General features: G+C 44.1%; 1 protein-coding gene across 1 annotated transcript in view; it reads left to right on the top strand.

Moving 5' to 3' along the window:
• The first annotated feature begins 347 nt into the window (after positions 1-347).
• LOC147707767 (desmin-like) overlaps positions 348-12,343 on the top strand; it is a 117,351-nt gene continuing 105,355 nt past the window's right edge. The window contains exon 1 of the mRNA XM_086926619.1: positions 348-611. Within this exon, the coding sequence (XP_086782745.1) occupies positions 397-611 (215 nt within the window). The 5' untranslated portion in view covers positions 348-396. The remainder of the gene's footprint in view (positions 612-12,343) is intronic.

Genomic DNA, 12,343 nt, shown 5'->3' with positions numbered 1-12,343 from the left:
AAATAAAAAATCATCCGTCTCACTTACTCGATGCATGAAATGTCCCCACTCCACGCAAATTTATTAAAAACGCACAACTGTCAGTCTCATCATAACACTGCACGTTTCAGTGCACGGCCAAATATGCCACCGTGTTCATTTTTTCCATCATTATCAGCTCAACTGCTTTCCTGACCGATGCAGGGCCCTCTTAATTTGGGAATGTAGTCTCCGAATGCGATTTTGACACTCAGTAGCGAAGGGCGGTTTTCTCGCCGCTAGTGGGAGAGTAGGACATTCCTCGGCCATGGCATGACGAACGAGGTATGCATGGCAGCACTTTAAAAAGGGTCGTCGTTCCATGGAGCTCACCTAACGCTGTGCGTAAAACAAAGGAACCGTAAGCAAGTTGTTAAGATGAGCCGCAGCCCGGAGAGGATGTCTTCGTACCGCAGGCACTTCGAGGACTTCAGCAGCTCGTCTGTGGTTAGGCTAAGGGTGTGCAGCCCATCCCCACCGCGCCGACCGCGCTCGTCGAGCATCGGCCGCAGCAGCAGGGCACAGAGCCTCGTCTCAGCCCCCAGGGCGAGCAGGAGGAGCACCGCGGGCAGCCGGAGACCCTTCAGCGCCAGGTAAAAACTGGGGATATATTTAACTGCGCCACGGAGTAAGAACTGAGACGGAAGGGCGTTTCTTCGCCACGCGCCTCACGCAGCGCTGAGAGGTTTACCCACGTGACGCTGCACGTCTATCAGGACTCACGTGCAGTAAAACCTCGTCACTATCGTGACGTCATGCGAGTGAAAACATAGGAGCTGTTTCCTAACATAGGAGCTGTTTCCTGTTGTAAACTAGCAAAACATTTATTCCTGTCTCTTTTAATGGGGTGGGCAAGTCAGGGCAGCATTTCTATACCTGACAGGTATGCACTTTATATGTTTAGTCATTGCTCCCACTTTGCTATGTTTTTATAGATGAGAAGTCTATATGTTATTTGAAAAATCCGTTGGTGTGTGCATCTATTCAGTATTTTACAAATCTAGCCAATATTTGTATGTCAGGATTAGTAAAAAAAAAAACAGGTGACGCTGGTGTTTTTTTCCCTCTGAAAAGCAAACGTAAAACAGCAACTAAGAAATCTCATCAAAGATTTTAGAGGTGTTTAAACCACCCCTACGGATTATCATAGGTAAAAGAGGCAAAATTGCCACGTTAAAGAATAATATTTTTATATAAATTCACGATTAGCTGTGCCTGGCTCTTTCAGAATGTAAACAATGGACACATGGTTAACATTTTTCCACGAGGAAGGAGGCAACCACAATTGACGTGCAATATGTTTATTTCTGTGTTGTGGAGAGGAACAAATATGTTGTTACTGATTTGGGCTAATTCTTTGTGTGTTTGGGTTTCACTGAATGTTTTTCTAGGAAATAGCCAAACGTTTTTACTCTTCTTATTGATGATGGAGAGTGCACGGTTTCAGTATAAATTATGCCATTCCCAACTGATTTTTGCATCAGTTAAAATATCCCTCATTCCAAAGCCAGTCAGTGGACAAAGACAGTGTGACACTGCCGATTGGAATGGATGAATTCTTTAAATCAGTGTTAAAGCAAAAATATTGTTAAGTTTCTCCCACTTAAAATTGTCCCTACTGCCCTACTGTAATACAAATGAATGGGAACATTATTTTCATTCAATCTTACTTTTAGCTGTTTATAAATGTTGAACTGCATCTCTTGGCAACACTTTGCATTGTTGGCTTAGCATAAACATGCTTCTTTATGAGTTTATACACTTAAATAAAGGCAATTCAAATTGGTTAAAAAAAATGAAACATTGCAGAGCAATTTTTGAATATCTGCAGCAAAAACGTAAAATCTTGGGGTCACAGACTATATTTAGTATCAAAAATTGGCTAACAAATTACATAAACGTGCATACACTGTCTTTATTTATTTTGAGCATTCCTGACCCTTTTCTGAGGAAGCTAAAAAATTTCTCTTTCCTAGTCAACCACGTTCCTTCTGGACCCTTCTTTTGATATCTTGATGTCAGGATTTCTGTCCTCACTTCTCTTTGCAGCTTCACTTTTTAATAACATGGTCTCTGCATCCTTCTCACCTTATCTCACTCCATTTAGTGTGCTGATACCTTTAAGACAAATTCGAACACGTGGTAGAAAATAAACTCAGTAAATCACACACTTCCTTAAATGGCAGGCATCGGTGCATCAAATGCCAACCCAGTAACAAAAAACACCCTCCAAACTTGATATAGAAAAGAAAGAAAAACACACTCTGAAAGGTCAGATATCAACTCAGTGATTATGATAAATACAAATGTCTTGCTTGCATTTGTCTAAAATCCATTGGATGTTTTCCCAAATCAAAACTAGAACTCAGGTGCGTCACAATCCTGTCACCCAGGACACTATTCAAGGAGGAAAGACTAAGAACCATAATGTAGAGATTAATATTCACTACTAGCTTGAAACATTTATAAACACGCCTCGCTTTTTTCCCAGATGAACCACCAGATAAGCTGAAAAATAATATGAAAGATAAAAGAGGCCAGGGGAATGAGTGTCAGTGGTAGAGATTTGTGTGTAGGATGCTGGTCACATGCTCGAATACTGGTAGGGATGGCACATCCTTTTGGGGTAGCTTGAGTTAATGGTATGGAGTTGACAAAAAGAACACCTATTTTTTAAACACTTAGAGACTATTCACCATTACAAGGCTTCGGTGAGGTTTGAAACCTGTAACACCCAACTTTAAAACTAGGCAGATGTAGTTGCCAACGTTGGAAACCCTAGTACGTACTGTAAAACTACAGAAATCAAATTGATATTATTAAGTCCTCAATCACAACAAGAATAAAACAGATGTGAAGACTACTTGATTAGCAAGATATGAACTAGTCCTGCTCCTTTCACACATACAGTGTTGAATTTTTGTCCAGGAAAGTTGTCTGCCTTTAGGTTGGCAAACAAAATACCAAGTCTACTTGATGCATGTGAATGTTATATCTTCTGAGTAAAACCGTTATTTATTGACACCAGTTTAGTTTACAGGTCTGATATATCAAGGTTTTGATTTCCATTACAGTAGTAGGAATATGAGATATTATCAGAAATGAGCCAATAAGTGTAGTCTTGGTATTCCTATATTATAGTAAGTGTTTAAACAGATTGAAAACATGCTTTTCCTGCAGTGCAATTCCTGTGTATAGATTAAAAGTGTCTCAAACAGAAAATATGTAAAAAAATAATAGGATAATCAACTTAATTACGTTGAAGGTCATTGTAAAGTGGGCTAAATAAACTTTACATGCATTATTATTTTGTGAGCAGCTAATCCCTTAATGAGAACATATAATGCGATTAGTATGAGGATTTGTTAACAACTGACCAACTACTAAGAAATATAGTTAAACATTTTTAACAATGCTTTTCTTCAGTGAGATTCACAACTTGTGTTTAAAAAGAAGAAACACAACCTCAAGAATAATATATCCTCGGTTCATATATGTTTGGAGGACGTTCACACAGAAACCAAGTGGATATGGCTGTCGTTTTAACTCTGATCTAAAGGATTTCAAACATCATTAAGCTAATGCCACGGGGCACGTATTAACAGCCATTTCTTGTTTGTTTGGGGAAAGAGAACGGGTGAAGGTGGTGCTTAGGGATGAAATTAACATATCTTGCCAAAGAGTTTACAGTTCATTTGCTCCTGAGATTTATTTTTCAGAGGAGAAAGCTTGTAACTTGAGGCTAGTTGTTGGGTCCCTTCTTTGGAAAGAATTCTACTGCGTATGCGTTATATTGAGGTAAGCGCCATAGGCCCAGCAGGATGCAGCAGCCATAAGTGAGATTCAAGTCATGCGTATGACAAAGGGTGCGGAGATGCAGAATCTGGGTCTTTAAAGGAATTGTGAGGAAAGGCACATCGTGGTGCAGGGCCACAGCCCAGATGTTCAGTGCTGCAATCAGGTGCACGTGGCTGTTCATCTTCAAGTTGTCATTACAGAATTTAAAAACGCAGTGCTCATTCAGAGGTTCATCATCATAGATGAAAGAACAATGCTTATGCCTGACTCGCTTTGTGAAGAGATTGGACCATAAACAAGCCACACAGGCTCATAACAATCATGGCAACTGACTAAATCTGTGCACGTTTCATCACTAGTGCCATTCTTCAAACAATCATATACATTTGCAAAATAAATAGCATTGAATTTTGTGTCTGTGAACATTTTTTTAGTTTCTTGTGTTCCATGTAAATGAATGATTGCGTTGTGTTTGTTAGTTCTGTATCGTCTCCAGAATTGCTGTTATCCTTAATGCAGCCCCTTAGGGACAGTTGTTTATTATTAAATGTTGTCTTAAGCTGATAATGCAAGCAAGCAACCAACTTAAAAAGGAAACTTAGGCCCCATTAGGATGACGGGCGGATTGCCCCCGCCAGGCCGGCGCTTGTCACTGCTGGCCCAGCGGGGGCAATCCGCCCGCCATCCCTGTAGAAATGACCCCGCCATATTATAATGGCTGGGGGGTCTGCGGCGGACGGAAAGACCGTCCGGCGCTTTTCCGCCCAGTCGACATGTCGACCGGGCGGAAAAGGGTACAATATGGTGGCGGTGTCTTTCAGACACTGCCAGCCATATTAGTATGTGCATTTGTGAATGCCTCAATGCCGCCACAGAAAGGCATGCAGAGTCTGCTTGGGGGGCCCGTTGCGGGCCCCCAGGGACTCTTGGGGGCTGGGGGTACACATGGGGGGTACCTATGGTACCCTGCCTTTCAAAGAACAACGTGGCAGGCACCGCGTGGTGCCTGTCAGGTTGTGCTTTGGAAAGCACAACATGTATTTTTAGCATTGCGGCGGGCAGTGCTTTTAGCACCACCCGCCGCAATGTTAAAAATACGAGACGCGCCCGCCACTGTGGGGGGCGCATCCTAAATGCCCCCACGGGACCCCTGCTCTTATGGCGGACAGTCCCTTCTACCGTGAGGATGGCGGGAGGATTCTGTCCGCCCGCCATCCTAATGATGCCCTAAAGGTAGATATTTAGAGCACTATCAAGTAGCAAAACTGTGGCAACATGTATATTATACCAGACTAATGTATTGTTTTTTATATGTCATTGAGAGTCACCTGTATCTTGGTGCAAACAAGGTTAAAAAAAAGAAATATGCTGTTGAGTAATGGCAATTTGACAATAGTTACTCATCATCTATTCTACATCATAGTAAATCACGTTTTTATTTACTTTACTGGTAGTCCTTCTGGAGCTCTTCCAATCCTCAAAGCTTTAGGGATTGTATATGTTTTTTGATTTACTTTCTTGTGGCTGTGATAATATGTACTTAAAATCCAAAATTACGCTACAGTCCTAAATTGTGCTATTGAGCATATGCACTTGTGTAGAAGGAGTTGAGATCAATCATGTAACCGACCACATGAGCTTAAAACAACACAAAATAAATATTCATATGATACACATACCTACTATTTCAATGACCAATGAAGGACATTGTTACTGGTAGCTAAGATACTGGAGAAAGCCCTCTGAAAAATACATTTTTCACCATAACTACTAGCAAAATATTAAATTATGTTTAGCATTTTTAGAGGATCTTTCAGTCACCTTCAGCTTTTAGACAGCTAAAATGATAGCCATATTAAATATACGTTTGTTAAAGATACAATTTAGTTGCCCAATATTTGAAAAATCCTGCTGGTGATGTTTACCTTCATGTCAGAAAATCGACAGAATTGCACAAGAGGGACATATTGCTGTTTTGAGTAGTTAGGACATTTAAAGAAATGTATCAATTGTCCTTTCATTATTTAATGACACAGCTTAAAGACTGAATCTTGGAACCAGTAAATCTCCAAAATGTAATTTTACTACATCATCACAGAGGACTGTATTGGGATGGCAAAGGGGATTGAGCAGAGTTACGAAAATACATGAATTTGTTCAACATGTGTGCCTTGAAATTAACATGTTTGACCTGCAGAGATGTCTTTGTTGTCTTACCGCTGCAGGGCTCAGAAGGGTATTGTTCAGACTGCTGCACTCTGACAATATTTATCAGCTACTGTTATCTTTGGGGTCTAAAGGCAAGGACTTATTCTATAACATCCCTTTGGCAATATGTGCCTTTGCATCTTCGCCATATCAGAGAGATACAATTCACTCTTTAGAATATGTGTAAATATCCAGCCTTATAGAACTATGGGATCTTATCAACCATAGCTTGCTATTGAATTATATTTATAGATATCAGTCATGTAGTTTGTAGGAAAACGTGAACCCTTTGTTCCCAAGTGCTATGATTGAAACACTGACTTGTGAGCAATTTTACAGAATTCTTCTTTAGAAGATCTATGTGAAGTTCAGTGTTTATTTGCTGTTAAACATTCACCAAATATCCTGTGAAATAGCATATAATAACCGATCTTACATGTATGATTTACCCAACACATGGCGACGGTGTTGCCTGTAACTCTTAATGTAACAACTTATATCAGTAGGACGCCTTGAGACCACATTTATGACTTGCTATATACATCTAATGTTATCATTGTTGATATGTATCACCCAAGAATGTGATACTCTATTAAAAACATAAACATAATTTACTGTGGTTTAAGATGAAAAATGCTCTAACAATGCATTGAAGAGAATAATATTAGGAGACCCAGTAACCAGGGAGAATCACAGCAAGCGCATTATGAGCTGTTGGTGTGGCAATTTAGAGAGTGGGGCTGCTGAAAAATACTTACTTAAATTGAAATTCAACAATCCACATAGGTAAGTCCTGCTATGGTCAATAATAGCTTCATATTGCTGTAAAATATTGGGAAACTCTACTCCTGCAAACAGGTGCTAACCTTTCAATATTATCATCAGTGATAGCTTTAAAAAAATAACCTACAGTTTCTATTGATGCGGTTTGTATAAAAATCAAACTGTTAAACAGATTGCTGGTCTGCTTTGGATTTTTCATGAATGGAGACCTGAAAAACTCGGTCCCTACCAATACTACCCTAGAAATGCAATATTGTTTCTACTCTAAAGTTGAGTTAACCTCTGAGAATCACAGTGCACGAATGATAGCTATAGAAATAAAATCACATTGAATGGCAACATAATAAGAACACAGTAAAAGAACAGCGGATTGAAAATGCTTTCTGGGTGTCTTATTCAAATACATGACATTAAAATGAAGGAAATACATGGCAGCATAGCAGCCAGAAGGAGCAATAGAGTCTGCATTCGATAAGAAGACTTGAGCGTGACTGAAAGAGTGCCCGGGGAACAAAAGAAAATATACAACAACTGCAGGGCTAAACACAAATAAACAGACTAGCCTTCTGAAAATTCACTTTATAAAAACATCTGAATACAACACTGCTGTTGCAAATTCGTCGAAAACAAAATCAACTAAAACGTTAGAAGCCAATTATAGTACTACACACTCTGTATATTGACTTACTATCACAAGGAATGATTAAAGGTGACTTCAATCAAATATGCTACAACAGAGTGAATTTAAGGCCAGATATTTGTAGGTTGTGATTATGTATCAGCATACTATGCATTCTAAATATTCAGTTTGTCAGAAGATGTTGGCCACAACTACACAGAGATACAGTTTGCAATAAGCGAGATGTGGAGGAATAACAATATTTTAAGTGTACATAGATGAGCTCCATTAGTAAAACACTGAAAATTGGCTCAGGGTGTAATTTCACTCTTAAACCTGGTATATTTTGTTGTGTTATTTTACATAGCTACAGACCAACACTTCTGGAAGACGGAGGTGCCTTTACCACGCCTAGGGACTGAACTCCCTCCATTATTAAGGCCTCCTCCTGGATACCGCATACCCTGTTGCTCACACTAGCTACTTGCATTCGTAACACAGGATCCTACTGCCCGGGGCTTTAACACTGTGGTAGACACTGAGTGCAGCCAGCTTCCCAACACCTTTGCACCCCGATGTGGCCTGGGTTAGGAACTGTTGGACTCCAGGCTGCCGGCCCCTGAATCTAGCCTGCTCCTGTTCTTCAACTGACCCCATTTGTGATATTACTACTGTTCTTATGCACCACTGGGGGGGTGGACCACCTGACTTAGCGTACTTTCATCAGACTGCACACACCTGTCCCAGGTTCCCTGGCACAATGGTGGTGGATTGACTTCCCCTTCCTGGCTGGCCGCTTGAGATTTGTAATTTTTTTCCAACTGAGACCTTGAGATGACCCCCATCCTGGTGGACCGGACTACACACCACCTTGACTCCTCCTCCATCCTACATGGCACCCACAGCCAGGGAACAACACCTTCGTTCAGATTGCCCTTCAGGAATATAAGGTTTTCCCAAACTTTATTATCTCCCAGGCGTCAGACAACTCCCAGCAAGCTTGAGGAGGTACATCCTCCTCCTCTCCCCCACCCCAACACAATTGGAACAGTATTTCCCAGCCAACGGTGCGGCAGACATACTTGTCAAGTACTTGTGACCTCCTGGACCTCTCAACGTGGTCACTACAGCTTTGGGGTACCTGGCATTCCAGGTACTGAACAGGGGTTGAGGACTCAATCCTACATCCTGCGCCACTCAAACCACCCACGACCCTCAGCCACTGACTGTGTACGCATCCATGGCTTCTGGAATGTTGACTCGTCAGCTATTTTTCACTGAGGTCGTGCCCCAGCATAAAGCCCCACATTGTCATCCGGATGACCTGAACGAATGCATCCTGCAGAAAATTGCAACAGAGAGTCGCAGACTAGGAATAATGGATGTCAGGATCACAGACCTTACCAACAATATGAAGTCCTTCAGGGCTGAAAAAGGGGCATTACAAGGGTGACTAGATGTAATCGATACCCTTCGCACAGCCCTGAAAACACAAGCGACAAACTCAGATGCACAGTGTTGGACCCGGGCCTTTATGGCTGGTTCACCCCTGAACTTTTTGCTTTTGATGGCGACCTGGCGTTCATGATATCTGGCTTGGCGCACTTTTTCCCTGGGTCCCAGAGTAAAGTGCGTGCATGTAGTTAGGCTGGCCTGCCCTCCCATAGGAATGCATGGGGAATGTCTGTGTCCCTAGTAGTTCCTGATGCGTGGGGAGTGCAGGCTCGAATTTAGTATGTGTAAACTCGTGAGAGTGAATGCTGCGAGATGGTGTATGCGGCATGTATGTGTCTAGAAGGGAAGTGCTACTTCTGGACATTGAGATATGTGTGCAGTGAGGGTGCTGGAGCGTGATTGGCTGGAGCTGGCTGGCATGCCAGGCTCCAGGAAGTCTGGATGGGTCTGCCCGGTGGTGAGTGGGAGATTAGCATGAGTGATGTGTGGGAGGAGTGTACCTGTGTCCTGGATGGGCTGGGTTTTTCCCACACAATGCTGGCTCCGCCCCCCTGTGGTGTGTCTAACGACCCTAGCCTCCCCAGTGAATGAAATGGGTGGTTGGGCCATCAAGAGTGCTCCAGAACCAGCTGCGACTGGTTTCTCCCCCACCCTGCACCTACAGACAAAGGATTTCAGTGTATAAAAATGGGGCTGTGTCCCCACTGAAATGGTTCTTGTTCCAGGATCCCGAGGGGGCTGCTGTTGCTGCTGCTGGGCCAGAGGATCGCCACTTGGGGTGTCTCCCTGCCTGGAGACCCAGTGTGCTGGCTCTGGGCCCAGCCTTGCCCCCTGCCCCTGAATGGACTTTGCTGGACCTTTTTATTACTTCTAGCGCTGGGGAGCGCTTTCTGATTTCCCTAGCGCCTGGGAGCGCTTCGTTTTCCTTCTAGCGCCTAACAGCGCTTTATTCGGGCTGTAGCGCTTGGGAGCGCTTTGCCTGCTACAGCCGGTGCCCACCCGGCGTGTGCCCGCTGGATTGGCCAATTTTGAAGTCCCCTGGCGAGTGCCCACCTCGCCAGGGACCTGGCCCCCATAGCGAGAGCCCACCTCGCCTTATATTTAAATTAGAGGGTCACCGGCGCAGCCCGGAGTGTTTTGAAAACGTTGCCGGGCCGCTGCCAAGTGCGACCCGGAAGTGCCCGCCTCCCTGCTCGGGGCCGCGCTGTCATTGGCGGACACCCGAGGCAGGAAGCCAGGCAACCCCAGAGAAGACGCCCGGACGAGGACGGGACCGGCGAGCCTCCCTTCCGCTTCCCCCGGTCTGGGGAAGCCTAGGAGTGCGTCTGGAGCAGGCCCCGGAAGTCCGCCCCCCTCAGGACGAGAGAGAGAGGAGAGCCTGGAAGCCCTGTGTGGCCGCCGGTGAACAGGAGACGACCGGCAGCCTCGCAGAGCGGGTGAGTGAAGCAGTGTTGTCAGAGAAGGGGGAGGCGTCGGGCGCATTGCCGGTGCCCGCCCCCCCTGTGCTCTCTCCCCGAGTGCGGGACAGTTTCCACTTGTGCGCAGAGCGGCCCCGGTTGCCAGGGGGCCGCTCCAACCAGTGGGGCATTTCGTTGCTGAGAGCCCGAGAGGCTCGGGCCCCTTTGCTTTTATTTTTAGTCCCCCGGGAGGGACTCCAACGATAGTGACGGGCCCAGAGAGGCTCGTAGGGCCATTGTTGTTTGAAGCGCTGCGAGGCTCCACCAGAGAGCCGCCCCCCTGCCACAGTTGTTTTCAGAGCCCGAGAGGCTCGTGGTGGCCATTATTGATTTAGAGCCCGGAGGGGCTTAGGGGGCAGTTCAAGTTGTGCTCCAGAGCCCAGAGAGGCTCAGAGGGGGCAGCCATTTGTTTAGAGCCCTGAGAGGCTCAGAGGGGACATTTTTTTGCTTCAGAGCCTGGAAGGCTCCAACGTTGACCCCACCATTGTTTGCACCAGTTGCCCAGCACTTTGTGGGCAACTGCTCCGTTTAGGCCCCCTGACTTTGGACACAGGGCGTCCTAGCCCTAGAAAGGCCAGTTGGCCTAGGGACTGCCACAGGTTGTGGCTCATGTGAGTTTTGCGCAATTGCTTGTGCTTGCACCTCTGAATGTGTTCTGAAGCATCATATGTTTTTCCGTGCATACACCGCTGAATGTAGGTTCTGCATCATGTGTTTTCTTGGCATGCTCCTCTGAATGTGTTTTGATACATCATGTGTTTTCTTTCCCTACACCGCTGAATGTTAATGCATCATGTGTAATGTTCCTATGCTTATACCCCTAGATGTTGGTGATTCCTAGGTGGTTGTTTTTCTCCTAGTACAGGTGTTGCTAGTGAGGTCTTGGTTCCCTGCGCAATATTTTCCTAAGGTGGTTAGGGTTGTGTAGGAGGTTCTTATGCTTTACCAGTAATTACTGGTTGTGTGCTAATTTGTGCTACATGTTCTATTTGGTTCTAAAAGTATTCTATGTGCTAATTACTATTCCTAAAAAGTGATGATTCCTGACAGTGGTCCAGGTGGCCCTGTCTTGTAAATATCCCCCCTGTAAATTCTGCCCGTGCCTGTTGGCACATTGTAAAATGTGTGTTCTTATCTAATGTGTTTTGATATAATACAAAGGCTATTTTTATATAACCTTGTGTGGAGTTTCCTTTGTGGTGGGCCTTGGGTGTTGTTGCTGGGTGCGCGCGCAAACACTTAACCTACATAGCCTCCAAGTTTAGCCTTGCTGCTCGCGCCACGTTACCTAGAGGGTGAGTAGGGGTTATCTTGGTGTGTGACTCCCTTGCCCTGACGTGGAAGTAGTGGTCTCTGACTGACGTTGGCGCAAGCCTTGGCCAGCCAGAGATCCCGTTTCTAACACACAGGGCTTGGAGTTTAGGCAAATACGCCATGACTAAAATGATGGTGTGACTCCGGACGGAGCCCACAAGTGGGGATTTTACTCCTTAAGTTCAAAGCAAGTAGAGTGCCACTAGTATATCATTCATATGCAAAAAGAGATCGGTACGGAGGAATTAAGATATCATTTTATTCTATCATAGGGAACATTCAATTACACAATCACCCAATTAAAAGTGTGTACACTAGTTATATAAATATGTTTGGGTATTGGCAACGTAGAGTTGAGTTTATAACTGTTTTTCGTATATATTTTACATGTATTTTTGTATGTCCTTGTGCTTCTGATTGTTATTAGGTTTTTGTTAAAAAATCGGCCCCATTGCGTATGTAAAGTAATTTGGTCAATATATTTTTGTGTGGGACTATAGACTGATGATAGGCTAATTGAATGTTCCCTATGATGAAAAATAAAATGATATATAAATTCTTGCGTACCTATCTCCTTTTGCATATTATAGTGTTCCATACCGAGGTATAGGAGGGTGATTTGGGTATACCCCTTGTGTATATACATAGTACATCATTCAGCATAGCTATCCTCGTCTCTCTATCTCCCAAA

The sequence above is a fragment of the Lissotriton vulgaris genome, chromosome 6, assembly GCF_964263255.1.
Source record: "Lissotriton vulgaris chromosome 6, aLisVul1.2, whole genome shotgun sequence".
Classification (NCBI taxonomy): Eukaryota; Metazoa; Chordata; class Amphibia; order Caudata; family Salamandridae; genus Lissotriton; species Lissotriton vulgaris.
The sequence above is the reverse complement of the archived record's forward strand: the minus strand, read 5'-3'. Positions and strand labels throughout refer to the sequence as shown.